General features: G+C 36.2%; 1 protein-coding gene across 2 annotated transcripts in view; it reads left to right on the forward strand.

The window, feature by feature from the left end:
- Positions 1-20,599, forward strand: part of BCKDHB (branched chain keto acid dehydrogenase E1 subunit beta) — a 214,369-nt gene that overhangs the window by 68,592 nt on the left and 125,178 nt on the right. For both annotated transcript variants that reach the window (XM_055330823.1, XM_055330824.1), the window contains exons 7-8: positions 4,885-4,982; positions 7,613-7,723. In XM_055330823.1, the coding sequence (XP_055186798.1) occupies positions 4,885-4,982; positions 7,613-7,723 (209 nt within the window). The remainder of the gene's footprint in view (positions 1-4,884; positions 4,983-7,612; positions 7,724-20,599) is intronic.

The following is a 20,599-nucleotide window of genomic DNA, read 5'->3' on the forward strand; positions in this document are numbered from 1 at the left end:
AAGCTGTCTTCTTCCTAAGAACTGAAAGGATAGCCACAGTGATTCACTTAATATGTCCCCATTCTGTCCCTGTGATGTGGCAGACAGACAGATGCTGCCTTCCATAGCTTACACATGGGATACTGGGGCATACAAGTAACACAGTGCTTTGTCAGAGATCACCAAATTAATTAGATGCAGAGACAGGGCTGGGAATTGGGTTCTTGGCTGAGTGGATTTGCCCGCTCTCCCTCATTAGACTGTAAATTCTGACAAATGAGATAGACTTTCTCAAGTATGAAGATTGCCAATGTTGTTAGTAATCAGGCAACATGAAGTAACATTTTCGAAATATATTCTATTTCTTTTTAAGAAGAACATTTATGTTTTATCACTGCATCATGTATAATGCAACATGAATAAAGCCCTACTGACTTTCGCATTTGTGAGGAAACTAGCATTACTGTAAATTAGTGCCAGGGCAGAGAAATGACCCTATTATCTCTGTAATGGTAATATTGTGCCTCACAGGGAAGCTTGCATCATTAAGAGTGAGTTATTATTATCTTGTAGACACGTTCTACATGTGTTATTAATATATGAAGCCAGAAGGAATTGAAAAGGTTTTTCTAGGGACTTGGGTATAGAATTTAAAGCTTTCATCCTCATCTGAAACAGCACATAAATGTGTGTTGATTCATGTTTGTCGATGGCGCACACATGACTTCACACCTTCATTTCTTTGTATACATCTATTCTTTCTATATGGAGTACCCTCTTTATTTCTTTGTTATCTCTAAGACCCCTCTTAGTTGTGCCCTTCATGGTGGGGCACAACCAATGCCCTCCATTTCTCGATCCTTACAACCAGGTTATTGCTTCCCCTTGTTTTCCCAGGCAGTTTATCCCCACCACAATGTCATGTTTTTGTTTGCTGATCATGTCTTTCCATCTTCATAACTCCCAGTTGAGTTTGTGCTTGTCAAAGACAGCAACTGCCTCTTGCAGTTTCATATTCTAGTATCTTGTATCATGCCTGCATATATTGGGTATGTAATAACTATTAAATGAATAAAGGTGTATTGTATATAGTATATACGTTTATACACTGCCTTATTTTAAAAATGTGTTCAAGATGACCAAAAAAATGACAAGAAAATTAGAAGGAAAAAAAGAGGAGGATGGGAAATAAAATTCCACATTTGTGCCATGAGTCTGTATCTGTAATATGAATATAAGTGCATTTGTAAATCCAAAGAACACATATATGTGGAACTTGAAAAAAATTTTTTTAAAATGGGTTTGCTATTCGAGCCACAAGTTGCATCTTTTAAATTTTGGTCTCAGAAAGATTTCTTATTTTTCTGGGTGACACATTTTTGTCAGTATGTATCTGATGCTGAAGGGTTTGTCTGGAAGTTTGTCTGGAATGCTCATTAGTGCAAAGATTAGAATGTAATCAGCATTTGGTAAATGGAGTGGTCTCAGTTGGTCCCACTGCTATGAAAACAGAAATCTGTAATATGACTGTATAGGGGCCTTTCAGTTCCTAAAATTTTTATTATCACTCCTCTTACCTATTGTATTTCAAAAAGCACATAGTCATGGGGTAGAAATGCAAGAATGCTCATTTGAAATAATAACTTTCTCTTGGAGTATCTTTTAAATTAGTGTAACTAAAGTACTTGTGAATTATGACTTGCCCTCAATGTGACGTGTTTGCCGAGTTCAAATAAACAAATACTCTCATTCTTCGGCTCTCAGGATTAAATTTATGAGAATCTAGTAGATTTCTGTTTGTTTTTTAACATGAGACTCTTCTTGAATCTAATTCGTTGCACGATTTTGTCGATGGAGAACAAGACTTTGTGTGCCATGTTGTTCCTTAATTAAGTGTTAAAGTAATGAGGTCTTATTATTCTGGGTAATTTATTTAATACAATGAAGCAGTTAGTCACTCACTGGCAGTTTTTCAAAGGAAGTGGGCCAAGATGCTAACCCATTTCTTTTAGTATGCTAGCCATTAAAATTGTGTTTTCCAGGGATTTGCTAATCAGCTGGCAACTGATTTAAAAGGCAGGAGGACAGGATTCTTGAATGACAGCCACTGACTCACTGACAAGACAGAGTGTGTCAGTACACATTTTAAGCCTTGTCCGTTGGCGTGCAGATCTTGCTGCCAGAGAAAAAACTTGATGGCAAAGAGCTTATGTGCTACCTTTTGCATGTTTGCTGGATATCATCAGTATCATTCTTGACCATCGTTTTGGTTTAGCGACTTGAGAACTGCTCAGTAGAGTATACTGCTACTCCAGTTGAATGTTTGTTTCCCTGTCTGTGTGTTCTTTTGTTCACTTGAATATCTGTTGGTTCATCTGTCCATCAAATACTGGATTTAAGCTGTCAGTGAATGGACTGGAATTAACCTCTGAAAGCACTGTTTACAATTGAGGTTGGCAAACTCTTTCTCTAACGGAAGAGGTAATAAGAATTCTAGCCGATAGGCCATGCTGTCTTTTGTAAACTACTCAGCTCTGCTGTTGTAGGGCAAAACCAGCCATAGATGATATGTCAATGAATGGAGGTGGCTGTATTCCAGTAAGATACTGTTTACAAAAATTGACTTGCCTACTCCTGGATTAGATGGAAGTATCTGGCTCAACATAATTTGCGTGTTACACAAAGACTTTAAAACATGCTTTTAACACTTATGAGTTTTCTAACACAACTTGTGTCTCAGGTTTGTTAGGTAGCTTAATTGTCATCTGTTTGGAGTAGATTTGTAGATTTCAGGGTATTATTTAAACATACTGATGGTCTAAAAAATATCTTTCTCTGGCATTGGTCATAGAAATGTTACTGGATTGGAAATATAAAAAAAATACAAGAAATAAAAATTTCCACATCACTGATAACAGTACCATTAAATTTGATAGATTTACTTGTAAATGATTTTAAAAACTATACTTTTGACATGAAAACATGGCCAAGATATATTGCCAAGCGAAAAAAAGGGGAGATTATAGAAGACTTCTGAACAGGTTGTACAAAGAGATTTTATATGTAGAAACAAAGATTCACATATGTTTATGAATGTGCATACTTGAATATTGTAAACATCTGTAAAGACAGGGTTCTTAATTTTCTTTTTTTTTTAATTTTTTTATTTAGTTATGATAGTCACACAGAGAGAGAGAGGCAGAGACACAGGCAGAGGGAGAAGCAGGCTCCATGCACCGGAAGCCCGACATGGGATTCGATCCCGGGTCTCCAGGATCGCGCCCTGGGCCAAAGGCAGGCGCCAAACCGCTGCGCCACCGAGGGATCCCGGGTTCTTAATTTTCAAGCAGAAATCCAACTCTGGCCAATATAAGCAGAAAAGATGTATTGAAAGATAGTGAATAGCTCAGAAATCTTTGGAGTGCCTAAGAACCAGGCTCAGAGGCCATATGTCTAGAAGCAGTACCCCAAATTCTACTGCATAATTGGTTTTACAAAGATGCCTCAGCAGTTGTCTGTGGGCATGGCACCATAGTCTGAATCATTGAGACCGCTAAGCCTGAAAGCTGGATCTGTCTCCACTGTTACCAGTACTCTAGGATGCATTCTGGATGCCTGCTGCTCTTGTCATCAGCTTCCACTTCAGAGTGTGGCATGGGTGCATTTGATCCGCAGAGCCCATATTTTGTGCCCTACCTGCAACGGAAGCTGAAAAAGTGCAGATGGGGGCCCTACTTCTGTTGTGGACAGAGGGCCCCTGCCTCAGCAGTTGGGACATTTCCCTAATTTAGGAAGAAGATTAAGAAGCTTGGATGACAGAAAGAGTGAAAGCTGTCCCCTGCAGATACTCAGGAAATTGTTGGTATTAATAACCCCAGGCAGGAGAGTTGGAAGAACTAACTGGGGCACAGAGGGAACCTTTTAGTTTGCTCTTCTTTACTCTTTTAATTAAAAAAAAATCCATATAACAATGATAAAAGATGATAGGGCAGGTGAACAAAAGGGAACGTTTTGCCCTCAACACTTCTACTGTTTTACTGCTCCCATGTGGGAATTCAAGAAGGCTTCCTAGCATAATGGGGGCAAGTCCATCAACTTACTTCCATTTAAAAATTCACCTTATGATTTCCTCTTGAATTTAGCTCTATACTGCTTGCACTTAATTGGGCAGAAATAATCTTGAAATAGTCATCTCTGAGATTCCAGTGGCTTCTTCATCCTTTTGGCCTGGTAGAGTTGCTTTAATGGATCTTTTTGGGGTCTACAGGATTCAGTTTTGAAACAACACTAAGGTGTTGTCAGGTGCCATAGTTGATGAAGTGTTCATAGAGGCAAGGTGCAAAAATAAAGTCTACTTAAAAATGTGGGCCTACTATCTGTGTTTTGTTTTTCAACCCCCCATAAGTTTGCTTCTTGAGAGAAAACTTGTCTGAGAAGTTAATTCAGTCTGATCAAGTTTTAGCAGAAGCATACTAAAATTTTTTTAACTTTATTTTTTTAGAACAGGTTTAGATTTACAGAAAAAATATGAGGATAGTAAAGCAGTTCCCATATATCCTTCACCCAGTTTTTTGTATTATTAACGTTATATATTAGTATGGCATATTCGTTAACAGTTAATGTTCCAATCAATATTGACACATTGTTGACCAAAGTCCTTACTTTAAGATTTTCTTAGTATTTACCCAAACTCTTTTTCTGTTCCAGGATAGCTGGTGTATTTTAAACATTTACATTGTACCTTTTCATATGTATAATAATAAATGCTATTTCTGTTTTAAATAACTTAGGTAATTTGGGAGAAGAATAAAATAAAGCTTTGCCACAGTGAAATTCTTATATTCACTTATGCACGAATGCCCATGCAAGAAAATAAATTACTTTTTTTCCCTGTTATATATTCAGTTGAACAGGTTCCTGTAGAACCTTACAACATTCCCCTGTCCCAGGCCGAAGTCATTCAGGAAGGGAGCGATGTGACTCTAGTTGCCTGGGGTACTCAGGTCAGTAACATTTATAAGAACTGATAATTCTTCTGTGCTTGGAAGCTCTCATTTTTAATCCTAATACTGTAAAAAGCAAAAGTGTTGTTTTTCTTATATCTCATATTTAAGTCTTGTTAGTGCTGCATCTATATCTGGTACTGATTTCTGGTTGAAGGTGAGGTCATATCAATCTATTCAGTCTTATTAAAATATGTATGCATGTGGTGAAGCCATTAAAATCTGTTGAATTTATAAAAATGTACTCATTAAAAACTTTCTTTCGAAGCACACATTATACATCCTCACTTGCTTCTGTACTTCCTGTCTTTTTCAGCACATCTGTTGCTATCTCTTGTGATTGCATGTGGGCCATCGACGGGTCCCGACGCAGGATTCTATACCGTCCTCTGCTCTAGTGAACCTCAATACTGATCTGCTTCAGTTTTCCTAATGCTTGTTCTCATGTTGTTCTACCTCCAGACTTTTAAACTTGGGGCTTTTTTTTTTTTTCCCTTTGACTATAGACATCTATCTCTTCTTTATCTCTTTCTTTCTTTCTTTTTTTTTTGAAGGTCTGTTTTTCTTTGTGTAAAGGAAATACTTAATTTAGAAAACTTAGTATAGCATTAAATAAGGAAAATAAATAATTTGTAATACTACAACCTCTGACTCTCTTCTCCACTTCAGTTTTGGCTTGGAGAGGTAGTTAGTCCTCATGGTTTCTTAATTCCGGTGGGAAAATCTTTTATCTAGATCCCTGTCCTTCAGTACACATCTTGCCTCTCTTGGTAATAGGGAGGTCAGTGCTTTGCTTTTTTTCTCATACTTACCATGTCTGCTGACAGGCCTCTTTCTCTTTTGTCCTCCTAAGAAGAGTTGTCTGGTTTTCATAGCTACCTCTACGAATCTTTCAGATTATATTCCATTTTACCTTTTCCAGGCTGTAACTTACTGGCTGGTTCTTTCCCTCTTCTGCATCTTCAGTTTTTCCTTTCAATGTTAAAAAGGTGTATATACATTCTCTAAAAAAAATACCTTTTCTCTACCCTGATTTTCCCTTAAATACCAGTATATTTCCTTTTTTTTAATCACTGAGCTTGAAGAGTTGTTTTCTACTATCTGTATTTAATTCCTTAACTTCCCTATGTTTTTGTACCTTATGAGTTCTGTTCCCACTAATTTACTAAAACTATTCCAGAGACATTCCTAATTTTCTAATTAAGTCCAACCCTTATCACATATTGCTACTGTGTATGACACTGGCTACTGTCTCTATGAAACCCTTTCTTCTTTAGTTTCTGGAATATATTGTCTCCTATTTTTTCTTTTCTTTTTCTTTTTCTTTTTCTTTTTCTTTTTCTTTTTCTTTTTCTTTTTCTTTTTCTTTTCTTTTTCTTCTTTTTCTTTTTCTTTTTCTTTTTCTTTTTCTTTTTCTTTTTCTTTTTCTTTTTCTTTTTCTTTTTCTTCTTTTTCTTTTTCTTTTTCTTTTTCTTTTTCTTTTTCTTTTTCTTTTTCTTTTTCTTTTTCTTTTTCTTTTTCTTTTTCTTTTTCTTTTCTTTTCTTTTCTTTTCTTTTCTTTTCTTTTCTTTTCTTTTCTTTTTCTTTTTCTTTTTCTTTTTCTTTTTCTTTTTCTTTTTCTTTTTCTTTTTCTTTTCTTTTCTTTTCTTTTCTTTTCTTTTCTTTTCTTTTCTTTTCTTTTCTTTTCTTTTCTTTTCTTTTCTTTTCTTTTCTTTTCTTTCTTTCTTTCTTTCTTTCTTTCTTTCTTTCTTTCTTTCTTTCTTTCTTTCTCTTTCTTTCTTTCTTCTTCCTTCACTGTTCTCATTATCATCGTTTTGTTTTGAGAGAGAGAGAGAGAGAAGTTGGGAAGGGCTGAGGGGGAAGAGACAGAGACAGTTGAGAGAATCTTAAGCAAGCTTAAGAGCCTGTGGAGTTTGACGCAGGGCTCTATCTCATGACTCTGAGATCATGACCTAAGGGAGCTCAAATCGAAAGTTGGTCCTTTAACTGAGCCATCTGGGTGCCCCTCTTCCTCCTCCTCCTCCTTTTGCTTCTTTTTTTTTTCTTCTTCTTTTTAATTTTTATTTTTAAAAAGATTTTATTTATTTATTCATGAGAGAGAGAGAGGCAGAGACACAGGCAGAGGGAGAAGCAGGCTCCATACAAGGATTCCAGTGTGGAACTCGATCCTGGCACTCCGGGATCACGCCCTGAGCCAAAGGCAGACACTCAACTGCTGAGCCACCCAGGCATCCCTTCTTTTTAAAGCAAATTCCTCCTTCTCCATCTTCCCCTTAAATGTTGGTCTTCTACAGGGTTCCACGAGTTCTGCCCTTTACTTCTCCCTCCACATGCTTTCTCTAGAAAGTAGGTTGACTTTCCCTTCTGTGTGCTGATATCTTTAGAATCAGTGTCTCTGTCAATGACTCCTTTCCTTTTCTGAAATTTAAGAACATCTTTCCAACTGTTTTCTAGGCATCTGTGTTTGATTACTTTGGTGTAATATGGGGTTCAACGTATCTAAAACAAATTTAATTCTCCGTGCAAATAAGTTCTTCTGGCTTTAAATGCTTTTCTATTAATGATGTCAGAATTCAGTTAACTTTTTGGGTCTGAATCTCTGTAGTTATTCTCTGCTATTTTTATTTCAGGTTCACGTGATCCGAGAGGTGGCTTCCATGGCTCAAGAAAAGCTTGGAGTGTCTTGTGAAGTCATTGATCTGAGGACTATACTACCCTGGGACGTGGATACAATTTGCAAGGTATGAATATAGTGTTGATAGAGTATCATTTCCTTTAACCCTTGGGCCAGATTTGTTGGCGGTTTGCAAATAAAAATATATATCATATAATTCCCTCCCATAGTTTTCTGTTTAAAATATTACAGAACTGTGTCCTTCATGCAGCCAGCTTGGGTTGAGCTGTGGAAGTCATGGAGTGGTGCAAATGAGAGATACCAAGTTGTTGAAGTCACCTGTGTTTTGAACTACTTATAAGTTATGGTTGGATAAGCAAAGTTTAATATAGTCACTTAAGTGGTTTGGCCGAATTTTCATTTGTCTCCTCTCCGGAAGAGATGGAGATGGATTATTTAAAGTACAAAACAAAACCCCAAAAACCTCTTTATATAATCTTCATACCCTGAATAAGTTTGAATATTATGTTATAGGATTCTGTCTGCTTTCAGTTTTCTATCCAAGGAACAGTCCTCCCTCAGGAATATGGTTGATTATAACGGATCTTTTATGTTAAAGTATAGATAAACCAAAGTGCATCTATTTCCATTGTGTGCTATATAAAGAAGATTAAGTTCTTACTTTGTCATGCTCTTATCTACTGAAGTTTAGGTAATAATTGCATATGTTACTTTTCCTTGATTTATTGTTACAGCAAATAAGTCCTAAGACCTAGGGTATTTTATATTTTTTAAAGAACTTTAGTATTCCCATAGCTTTTATAGGCTGTTTCTTCGGTTTGTTGTGTGAAAAAAACCTTCAGTCACTATTGCTGTAAAAGTATAGCATAGGGTGTGTTTAGGTAAAGATTGTTTTATGATTTAATGGAACATAATAAGATTTGTTATAGTAAATGTTCTGCAGACTCACTTGACATCTATAAACTTGACATGGTTGCAGATGGCTTCAACAATATTCTAAGTCTTTATATTTGTAGTTTCTATCATTAAAAGTAGTATTTTAGGTTGAGATATTCATAACTCCATGAAAGTAATGCTTCTTGCAGGGTTTTTCAAATCAAATCAGACACTGAGTTTTCTCAAGTAGCCAAATATTCCAAATTACGGCTATACCAGAGCTGATAGCCTTTGCCCCAAAGTGGGGTTCCTTTTTGCAAATATATCCCCCATTTATTATTGGAGTTTGTATTCATAAAGTAAATGGTGCTTTTCTTTGGTGATATGTTTTGTTATGGTACAGTGGGGGTACTGATAAATGGATAGGGCAAGTAGTTTTAAATTTTATTTACATTTTTATGTACTTTATACATTCAAACAGAATTTGTAGCAGAATTTATACATTCAAAACACGAATATAACAACACTCCATACTTAATTGTGAAAGTAAAGTGAAGAGAGGAAAAAAGGGGGGAAATTATTTATCTTTAAATAAATAACTTGCATATGTGGAATGCTCCCTCCTCCCTTTATTAAATCTACCGGTTGCATTTTGTGTAATCCTGGAATGTAGATCTTATTTTCTTAGGTCTCTTGACTACTAGAAAACATGAAAGAGGAGACCACTAGAGACCACTCCTGAATGAAAAAGTGACGCATCAAACCTCTAACTTGCTAGCATCATCCTTTTAGTCTTGTGTTGGGGTGCTTTCATCATGTTATTTTTCTAGTTGATGACCCTCTAGTAATGACAGTGAAAGCTAGCTTGTCATTTCTTGATTACTTTGGGTTATATGAGTCTCTTCATTGCTGATCATGGTAATCGTCTGTTATCCTTTCATGTATCAAAGAAAAGTTTTGATACTTGGCATCTTTCTAGGATTTGGAGATGATTTTAAAGAAGAGGGCCCTATAGCTAAACCTCATTAAAAGTGAAGCTTTTGTTATTGTTGTTTAACCACGGTTAAGTTTTTCTTGATGAATTCTGTAGTAATCAAAATTTGTTTATTATCTCTTTCAGTTAGTGCTGTGTTTTATTGGTTCTTTTGTTTTATAATATAATTAGATCCCTCAGCTTCATTCATGACATGTTAAGTTCAACACTCAAATGCATCTTTTGGAATACCTAATCAAGAAAAGCCTATATTAAAGGTAAAAAAAACAACAACAACAAGAACAAATAGACCAACTTATTGCTCATACATACACATTAGCACACCATGCATAGTAAAATGACTCTGGGACACTTGAGGAATTGGTTAATGTAGTCTGAATTTAACTATGTGGGTTTTGGTGTTTTTTTTTTTTTTTTTAAGATTTTATTTATTTATTGAGAGACACAGAGAGAGAAAGGCAGAGACATAGGCAGAGAGAGAAGCAGACTCCATGCAGGGAGCCCAATGTGGGACTCCATCCCAGGAATCCAGGATCATGCCCTGACCCGAAGGCAGACGCTCAACCACTGAGCCACCCAGGCATCCCTGAATTTAACTATGTTTTTAAAAACATAGTCATGCTTTTTGTTTGATTGAGCCTTGAAGCATTGCTTGGAAGTTATAATCCTGAAAAATTGCTTGGAGACAGAGAGCAGCAGTGTTTGAATGCTGCTCAGGGAAGCTACAAAATTAGAGACCTGAGCCCATCTGAGAACCATAGTTCATCTACTCAGTTCTGGACCTGATATTAGAGAGGTAAGCTGAAAGCCTCCAATAAACAGAATAAAAATTCCTGAGTTTCAAAGTGCCTAAGAGATAAAGACCTACTCTGGGTACTGGGAGTGTGAATGGGGTGGAGTGGCTTAAAAACATCAGGAGGGTTGAAAGCCCTGAAGTGAGGGGTAAATTGCCTCTTTTTACTTGGGGGCACCTGCTAAGTAAAGTAAGACTCTACTAGATACTGAGAATCCAGGGGTATTGAATCCATGTTTCATGGGCTTGTAGGAACAAAATAGGATGCTTGATGGGGAGTGCTTAAACAGAGTTGGTCTCCCATTCAAGACAAATGACAAATTCTAAAGCTGTCTGTGGTGAGAGCTAATCAGCAAATACCTGAAAAGCCAAGTCATCACTTGAGACTGAAGTGTCAAAGACCAGTCATATTCTCAGTGGACAGGTGTAGAGTCAGGTTTTAGGATCTACCAGAAGTAGATTAAAACTTTCCAAATCCACAGCACAGCCTCTCCCCGTCTCAATTCCTTACTGGATTAATATAACTTACCTTCTGCTCTGTCTGCCCAGCAGAACAAGGAGTCAGTCTTCCTATCATCTGGAATTTCTATGAATCAGCATTCAATAAAAAATTACTAAGTATATGAAGAGACAGGACCATTTGATTCAAAACCAAGAGAGAACACAAACAATAGAAAGCAGAAACACAGGTGATCCAGTCATTGGAGTTAGCAAAAACTTTATTATGTTTAGGACCGTAGAGGAAGAAAAGGAACAAAAGAGGTAAGAAAGTGGAGAATTATTCTGGAGAGGTGTGTGTGTGTGTGTGTGTATGAGAGAGAGAGAGAGAGAGAGAGAGACACCACTGTAGAACCAAAGAAATATTTGTCAATAAGAACTCAGTGGATAGGGATCCCTGGGTGGCGCAGCGGTTTGGCGCCTGCCTTTGGCCCAGGGCGCGATCCTGGAGACCCGGGATCGAATCCCACGTCGGGCTCCCGGTGCATGGAGCCTGCTTCTCCCTCTGCCTGTGTCTCTGCCTCTCTCTCTCTCTCTCTCTCTCTCTCTCTGTGACTATCATAAATAAATAAAAAATAAAAAAAATTAAAAAAAAAAGAGCTCAGTGGATGTGTTTATAAACTTAGTGGACATAGTATGATAGATGATAATAGATGATGATAGTAGATGATAATAGTATTCATGAATTAGAAGGCAAGTATATAGAAAATGTCCAAAGTGAAGTGCAGAGAGGGAGAAAATAAAATAGACTAAAACAGAAGAGGACATAAAATACACGGGGGATCTGGTCAAATAGATGATTTGAATTACAGAAGAAGAGAGAATGAATTAGTTAAAAACATTATAAAAATATTTCTCATGAAACTTTCAGGACATTGCCATACTTGAGAACTTGTGAACCTCTAGGGATGTATTCAAAGAAAACCATAGCCACTTACACAATGGAATGAGATCTTAAATTGCCAAGGATGCCAACCTAGCATTCTATACCCAGTGAAAACCTACTCTTTTCTTTTTTCTTGTTGTTTTTAAGATTTTATTTATTTATGAGAAACAGGCAGAGAGGCAGAGGCACAGGCAGAGGGAGAAGCAGGCTGCATGCAAGGAGCCTGAAATGGGACATGAACCTGGGAATCCGGGATCATGCCCTGAGCCAAAGGGAGGCACTCAACTGCTGAGCCACCCAGGCATCCCTAAAAACCTACTCTTAAAGTTAAGATGAAAAAAAAAATACTTTAGGTAAATAGAAATTGAGAGAATTTATCACCAGCACATTTTCACTGAAGTACTATAAGGCAGTTCTTTAGGCAGAAGGAAAGTGATCCAGAAGATAGTCAGAATGGGCTTACATGGAGTTAAAATATTGTGTTGTGGGATTATTAAGTGTAATATTTTTATTAGGTTATAGTGAGTCAGGGATGCATGTTGTAACCTCTGTACTAACAACTGAAATAATAGTGAAAGTGTAAAGGCAGCAAGTTCAAAAGGGACCTATAGATGAATAGAAATATTTGGTTAAGCCAAAAGATGAGAAAATGTGTTTAAAAAACAAACAAACAAAAAAACAAAAAACAAAAAACTCAAAACAAAACAGGTGTGTCAATAGAAAACAGATAATAGATATAAACTTAAGTATAATAATTAAAAACAAATGCATTAAGTCTGGCAAAAACCTATGATTGTCAGACTTCATTAAAAAATAACACCAATGTGCGACTTATGAGAGAAATGCTTTAAATATAAGGACACAGAAAATTTGAGAGGAATGGGGGGAAAAAACGACCTTTGGTGTAGCCATAGTAATTTCAAATAAAACTTTTAAGGCAAGAAATGTTACTAGAAACAGAACATTTCATAGTGCTGAAGGAATCAACCTACCATGAGGATATTACAGTCTTAAATTTATTGTGTCATCAATAGCATAGTTTCAAAATACATAAAGCAAAACAAAATACAAAACTGAAAGGAGATGTAAATATATCCGCAGTCCTAGTGGGAGATCTTGACACCCCTCTTAAAAACTGATCAGAGCAGATCAGTAAGTATATAGATCTGAACACTTATCAAGCTTGTCCTAATTTTGTACTCAACTATATAAGACATTTTTTTTCCCACTGAAGAACAGTATTAGTTTCAGGTGTACAGCATAGTGATTCATTATTTATATACATTCTAAAATGCCACAATATGCCTTGTTCAATTTATCCAAATTGACCAAATACTAGGACATAAATATAATCTTAAACTTCAGATGTTTGAAGTCATTTGGAGTATGTTTGGACAACAGTAGAGTTTAGTTAGAAATTGAGACAAAACTGGAAAAAGCCTCAACTTCCTACAAATTAAATAATTTATATTTAAATCATAGATTGTGAAAGAAGCTTCAACAGAAATTAGAAAACTACTGAACTGAAGGGTTATGAAGGTACCCCGTATCAAAAATTTCAAGATTCAGCTAAGCCATACTTGGAGGTTTCTATTATTCAGTGTACTCCCTACATTGAATGTAGGGAGGCAGACAGCATGGCTATAAATACATATATTTAGAAAACAGGAATAAGAACAAAAAAATTAATGATGTGAATTTGCATCTCCAGAAAGAAAATCAAACCTAGAGAAAATAGGATAAATGTAGTGATAAAGAGCAGAAATCAGTGAAACAGAAAATGTACAATAAAGATGTTTGATGAAGTAAAAATTAGATCTTTGAAGAGACCAGTGTACTTGATAAACCTTTAGCAAGACTAATGGGAAAAGCAGGGCAAACACAAATGACGAATATCCGGTATGAAGAAGGGGAAATCACAGAGCCTAGAGACAATAGAAGTAGAGGATGTCATGAATAATTTTACCAATAAGTTTTGGTTGAAATGGAAAGATTCCTGGGAAAATACAATGTTTTCAAAATAAAAATTAGTTCTACTCAGTAGTCATACATCAAAGAAATTGAATCTATTTTTATTAATATTTATATAAGGAAAACCTTAGACCCATAGGGCTTTACTGGTAAATTCTTTAAAGCACATTTCTTATGAAAATTCTTACAAAAAATAGAACTAAAGGGAAAACTTCCAAATTCTTTTTTATAAGGCTGGCATAATCATATCAAAACTGTTCTGGACACACTATATAAAGCAAAACTATAGACACATATTTCTTTTTTTTTTTTTTTTGTTAAAACATGACTCAGTTTTTTTTTTTTTTAATTTATTTATGATAGTCACAGAGAGAGAGAGAGAGGCAGAGACACAGGCAGAGGGAGAAGCAGGCTCCATGCGCCGGGAGCCTGATGTGGGATTCGATCCCGGGTCTCCAGGATCGCGCCCTGGGCCAAAGGCAGGCGCCAAACCGCTGGGCCACCCAGGGATCCCTAGACACATATTTCTTATGAATGTAGTTGTAAAAATCAAACACAATATTTTGGAAAGTCAAATCCAATACTATAAAAAACTAAAGGTGTGAGGGTTTATTTTAAGTGTGCAAGGGGTGTCTGACATTCACAAACACAGTGGTTGATGCAGTTTCCCTCATGAACAGAAAATGGTTCATGAACAATCACAATGATCTTCATAATACAGAAAAACATTTGTTAAGAGTCAATATCCATTCATAATGAAAATTTCTTAGTAACCTAGAAATAGAAGGGAATTCTATTAATTTGATAAGGCTACTTTTTACCTTGTAGCTATGAATAGCTATAAAAAGCCTGCGGCAGAAATTGTATTTCCTATCGAAATTTTGACTGCTTTCCTGTTGAGATCAAGAATGCAGCAAGGAAAGGGAGAAGAAATGGGTAGGAAATATCAGAAAGGGAGACAGAACATAAAGACTCCTAATTCTGGGAAACGAACTAGGGGTGGTGGAAGGGGAGGAGGGCAGGGGGTGGGGGTGAATGGGTGACGGGCACCAAGGGGGGCACTTGACGGGATGAGCACTGGGTGTTATTCTTTATGTTGGCAAATTGAACACCAATAAAAAATAAATTTATTATTAAAAAAAAAAAAAGAATGCAGCAAGGAGGAACGCCTCGGTGGCTCAGTGGTTGGGTGCCTAGCTTATGCTCAGGTCGTGATCCCAGGATCTGGGACTGAGTCCCACATCAGGCTTCCCTGCAAGGAGCCTGCTTCTCCATCTGCCTCTGTCTCTGTCTTCAGTCTGTGTCTCTCACAAATAAAATAAATCTTAAAAAAAAAATGCAACAAGGATGCCCATACATAAGGGCAAGAGAGGCAAAAGTCATATGGATTGGAAAGAAGTAAAACTTAACTACTCATAGATAAGATAATTTGTATGTAGGAAGATCTAGTAGAATCTTTTTTAAAAGATTTATCCATTTATTCATGAGAGGGAGGGAGGGGGGCGGCAGGCTCCTCACAGGGAGCCCGATGCAGGACTTGATCCTGGATCCCAGGATCACAACCTGAGCTGAAGGGAGGCACCCAACTGCTAAGCCACCCAGGCATCCTGATCTAGTAGAATCTAAGGGCAGATCATTAGAATTGAGTTTACCAGCGCCCCTGGAAACAAGGGCAATATACAATAATTATATTTTTATATACTGGCAGCAAATAGAAAATAAATATAAAAATACCAGCAACAAATAAGAAATAAATTGATAACATTTGAAAAATCATCAAAAAAATCAAATATCTAGGGTGAAAATGAGTGATGCTTTATGCAGAAAATCACAAAACATCATTCAAGGAAATTAGAAAAAATGCAAGCAAACTGAAGCACATACCTATTAATCAGTTGTAAGGCCAAGAATAACCAAGGTAATTGTGAAGAATAAAGTGGGGAACCTATTTATCAAATATGTTATGATAAAGGTGTGTTGTAAGGTTATAATAATTACAGCATTGTACTGGGGTAAAGTTAGACCACTGTACTGTCATTGATTAATTTCCTTGAATTTATATTGTAGTAAGCCTTTGTATAGACTTAGAACCTTGGTGTGCTCTGACCTGGAGGAGTTTTTTTTGGTCAGTCAGCCAGAAACCCCATACCACTAAGTAGAGCTGTTCTTCCTAAGACCCCCAAGAATAAGAGCCTTGGCTAAGTGTTGAGGTTCAAATGAATTTTCCTGCTGAGATATAGACCACATCTAAAGTGAGTTAAAAAGTGAACTACAAAGTAAAAAAAAAAAAAAAAAAAAAAAAAAAAAAACAGTGGCCAGGCAGACTTAGACTTGAGGTGCTGTCCAACTTGAAATGATTTTTTTTTTTAATGTGTAGAAATTGAGAAAAGTTGCCTATGGATAAGAAGAAGTTGATTTTGGCAGGAGAATGACTGTCTTTGACAGAAATCAGGATTCAAGAATAATATTGTCCTTCAACTTAAAATCAACTACAGGCAACAGTGCAAAAAAAAAAAAAAGAAAAGAAAAATGACAGTTGACAAGGTGTAGGTGATTTTCCCCAAGTTTATAGAGAGGAAAGCATTGACACAGAACTTTGACATGCTTATACTTTAATTAAAGATTAAATTATGCTAATTATTGAAATAAAGAAGGGTTTGCCTTTATACCTTGGAGCCTTTTTTGATTTCTCTCTTTCTTTCGTTTTCTACCTGCCCACATTCAATTCCAAAACAGATCCCGCTGGCTTGGCCTCCACAATATCTCCAAAATCTGACCACTACCTCTAATGCTGTTACTTGATCCTGGCCCCTGTGATCCTGGCCCCAGCTGTTAGCATTTCTCACCTGGGTTTTGACCATAGCCTCAAAGCACTGTCTTGCTTCTGCTCTTTCTTTGTCGTAAGCAGAATCAGTCCTCTCAAACATGAGTCACACGATGTCCCTTCTAGTCTCAGTAGTTTCCCATTACTTGATATTGGATCCCATCCCTCTTACCAAGACTCCCTTTTACCCCTCCCTCCTTTTTCCTAGAGAGATGAAATGATCTAACATATTATGTAACTTTATTATTTATATTGTCAATTTTCTTCCCCCCATTAGGAGGTAAGTTCTGTGAGGGTAGGGGTTTTTGTCTGTTGGCTTACTGCTGAATTCTAAGAACCTGAAGAAATACTTAGGTTTGGTATTCAGTGAGTATTTGCTTTGTGATTATAATGAATATCAGTGAAAAAATGTTTGTTAATATGCATGAAAATTGTTTAAGTTTGAAATGTTTTGAATTTGATACTTTTTATTTTTGACGCTTATACAGAAGTTTAAAAAGTAGCTCTACACTATTGCTTTATGAATAAATCTGTTTTTAAGCTGAAGCATTTATTCTAAGGTTTTAATAAGCTTTAGTTTGACCTTGTGTTTTGTCTTAACAGTTATCCATTTTTCATAATGGTATATAGAAATTATCATTTGAATTCTCATTAGAATAGGACCAATTCTAAAAAGTAAAGTGAAAGTGACTACAGTAAACCTCAGCTATCTTATAGTTTCTAAGAATTGAGATCTTATGATGATTTTCTATATAGATGAGAGTTATTATTTCTGGGTAGCAGCTTTTAAAACTTCTTAACCTTTCGAATGTCAGTATTTCCAAAAACTTTTCACTTTTCTCAAGGAAAGCATAACATATGATTTCATCTTTCAAAAATAATTTAGTCCAAATGAACGTGGGTTGTTATGCTGTGTTAAGACATTTACATTTATTGAGGTATATGGTTATTTACTTCATTGATATATTTCTGTGCTTAATTTCATGGTTTTAAGTTTTTTAAATTTAAATTTTCTTTTATCTTTTGCTGTCACATTATTGCCAGCTGTGCATGGGATCCAGATGACCAAACTTTATAACTGAGACATGTGCATTGGCCAAGGAAGGCCTGTAATGATTTCTCATGAATCAAGAACACATGCTTTACTCTTCAAACCTTATGATACCAATTTGGGCTTTTCAGAACCTTTCTCCTCTTATTTCCTTGCCTGCTTTTTTTGCAGGTGGGTCATTGTCATGGGCTTTAGATCTGGAAGAGGTTAGCCTCCGTCTGTTCTCTTTGGCCTTCCTATTGGTCCTAGGAGTAACTTTTAACATCCATCACAGCTCTGCACTGCTTCTGATCAGGGGTTTTCTCTGTTCAAACACTGGTATGAGATACTGTCTCAAAGCGCCTTCCTCCTCCCCTAAAGTAATCTGCTTTTTTTTTTTTTTTTTTTTTGAGGTTTTCAGGAGGTGGGTTGTTACCTTTCAAATTCTTAACAAAGTTTGGAAGTGATTTAGAAAGGAACTTCTTCTCTATCCTGTCTGCTCTTCTCTCTACTTCCCTCTTGCTTTCCCTCTCTTTTCGACCTGAATTCTGTAGCAAAAGTTTATGATGTGCCTGTAGATGCAAATGTTTGCTCTTTGGCTACATGTGAAGACACCTGTAGTTTCAGGATTTGGGGAGTATCCTAGGGATCAGGGCAAGACCTCCGTGGTCCTACAGTCTGAGACAGAAGCTGGAAGGAGTTTTGCTGTGGCATGAGGAAGTGACTGTAGTTGGGAGGGTGCATTTAACATCCCCTCTGTCCTTTCACTCTAGCTGTTTCTGTTCTTCAAGAGATTTCACTAGGGCCCTGGATAAAGGTGAGGCAGGTTCTAGGGCTGGCAGGTGGGGTGGAGGTGGGAAGGTTCTGGGAGCATACTCCTTCAATAAAAGAGGAAATGGATATTGAGGACTGGAACTGGGAAGAAGTTAAACCTTGGTCACTTGGGTGTGGCTAAGCATTTATATATAAATAACCAAGTGTGTGGGGCAGCTGGATGGGTTGGTTGAGCGTCTGCCTTCAGCTCAGGGTCTGATGCTGGGTTCCTGGGGTGGAGCCCCACGTTGGGCTCCCTGCTGTGCAGGGAGCCTGCTTCTCCCTCTCCCTCTGCCTGCTGATCCCCCGACTTGTACTCTCTCTCTGTCAAATAAATAAATAAAATCTAAAAAAAAAAAAAAGAACCAATTTTGCTTACTCTCCATATTTGCACCCAGTGTTAGCGTATTTGTTGAATAGTGCAAAACTGGCTTAGAAGACCCAAGATCCCATTAAAGTTAAGCATAAAAATGTATGGGTTATATTTTATGACTTTAATTATGATTTTGTAGCCTTTAGATTATTTTCATAACGTTGATTTAAATTACCTTAGATCTCATTTTTTTGTAAGATTAGTAACACTTTCAAAATAATATTTAAGGTCTTTACTTTGTACCGAATGGCTCTACATTGGTTTTACGGGGAGGTTGGAGAATTTGCCTTTAGAGAATCTATAATGGTTTAGTACTCTCAGTTACATATACTTTTTTAGTAGATTTCTTGGACCTGATTGAATAATTCACTGCTTGAATACTAGCTCCTTTGCTTGAAGCTTTTAATTGGTGAGGGGAGAGGTAAGGAAATACGGGAATGGATGAGAACAAGAGCATCACCAGAGTGTGAGGTATTGGGGGCGGGAAGGGGGGCTAATAATTACCTATAACCACTAGAGGCCTCTCTTAAGCCAAGTTTTATGGTTAAAATCACCAGGTTTCCACAATGGGACCTGGCTCTGTCATTGTAAATTAAGCATATTTTATGTTGCAGTTCTGAATAAATGGTATGAGAGCACTTTTTTGCTAAAGCATATATTATAATGTAACCCAAAAGTCTTCTTTAATGTGTTTATCAGAACAACTGATGATTTATTAACTGAAAACAAATTAGAAATCTCCCTCTGCTCTTCTTTCACTCTGTAAATAAGCTATTAATAAACACATGTAATCAAAGAATATGCCCAGATGAAAATTATAAGTCTCTTTTATAGTGCAAGGATATTTAGGTTTAAAATTATTACTGATTTAACATGTTGTGTTGAACTATTGAGAGTAATATATTTTTCTGATGTAGACTTATAAGTAATTTTAAATATCGTGTACTTCTTTCATGATTATTGTAAGCTGCTAATATCAAAAATCTATTTAAGAGAGGATTCAAAAATGTTTTTTTAGACTCAGTATTATCTGGGGTAAAATTAAGTGCTTTCCTTTAGGAATAATGAAATATTATTAAATATTAAATATTTTTAATATTTTAGGAATAATGAAATATCATTAAATATTAAATATTAATATTATTAAATATTAATATTTAATATTTAATAAATATTAAAGCATAGAATATGGTTTTTATTCCATGAGGTCAGGGGAGTTCTGTGAATTTTATTACTGTATTCCTCAGAATTTTAAAGAGTGTACAGTAGAGAGAAGATAGTAAGTATTTATTGAATAATCTTACTGTATTTCAAAAATAGCATGAAATACGTAGTAATAATTCAGTTTTTCAGTGAAAGAAATTAAAGGAAAAACTGGTAATTTGTGTTAGAAAAAAATGTCCTGAGAGTATCACTCCTGCTACCTGGTCTATTTTTGGTATGACTTAATATTTTAGATAGGTTTTGAAGAAGATAAAATAATGCCTGGGTTCTGATTGACTTTATGTAATATACAAGGCTTGACATAGTGCCTAGTGAATGGCAAATAATAATTTAAAACAACATGTTTTATGCATATCTCCCTTAGTATTCACAGCAGTTCTCCTAATTAGATGTCAGTGTCATTATTTTATAGGTGAGAATATTGAGTAACTTGCTCCAGGTCACACAGCTGATGAGATTCCTGGGCTCCCAACCTGTGCCTTTTTATTACAGCATGCAGCTTCTCAAGCAGGGTTTAAGCAGAATTTGTAAATATTTTTCAGAGGTGAGGAAACTTGATTTGTGATGTAATTTTAATGTAACGTGCAAGTATAGAATATATTGGTGACTGAAACAACGTATTTACTGTGGGGAGATGTAGTTTCTGGTTGTTTTTCTTTCTTTCTTTTTGGCTGGGCTTACTGTCAGAACTGTAAAGTGT

This window comes from Nyctereutes procyonoides, unplaced genomic scaffold (assembly GCF_905146905.1).
Source record: "Nyctereutes procyonoides isolate TBG_1078 unplaced genomic scaffold, NYPRO_anot_genome, whole genome shotgun sequence".
NCBI lineage: Eukaryota > Metazoa > Chordata > Mammalia > Carnivora > Canidae > Nyctereutes > Nyctereutes procyonoides.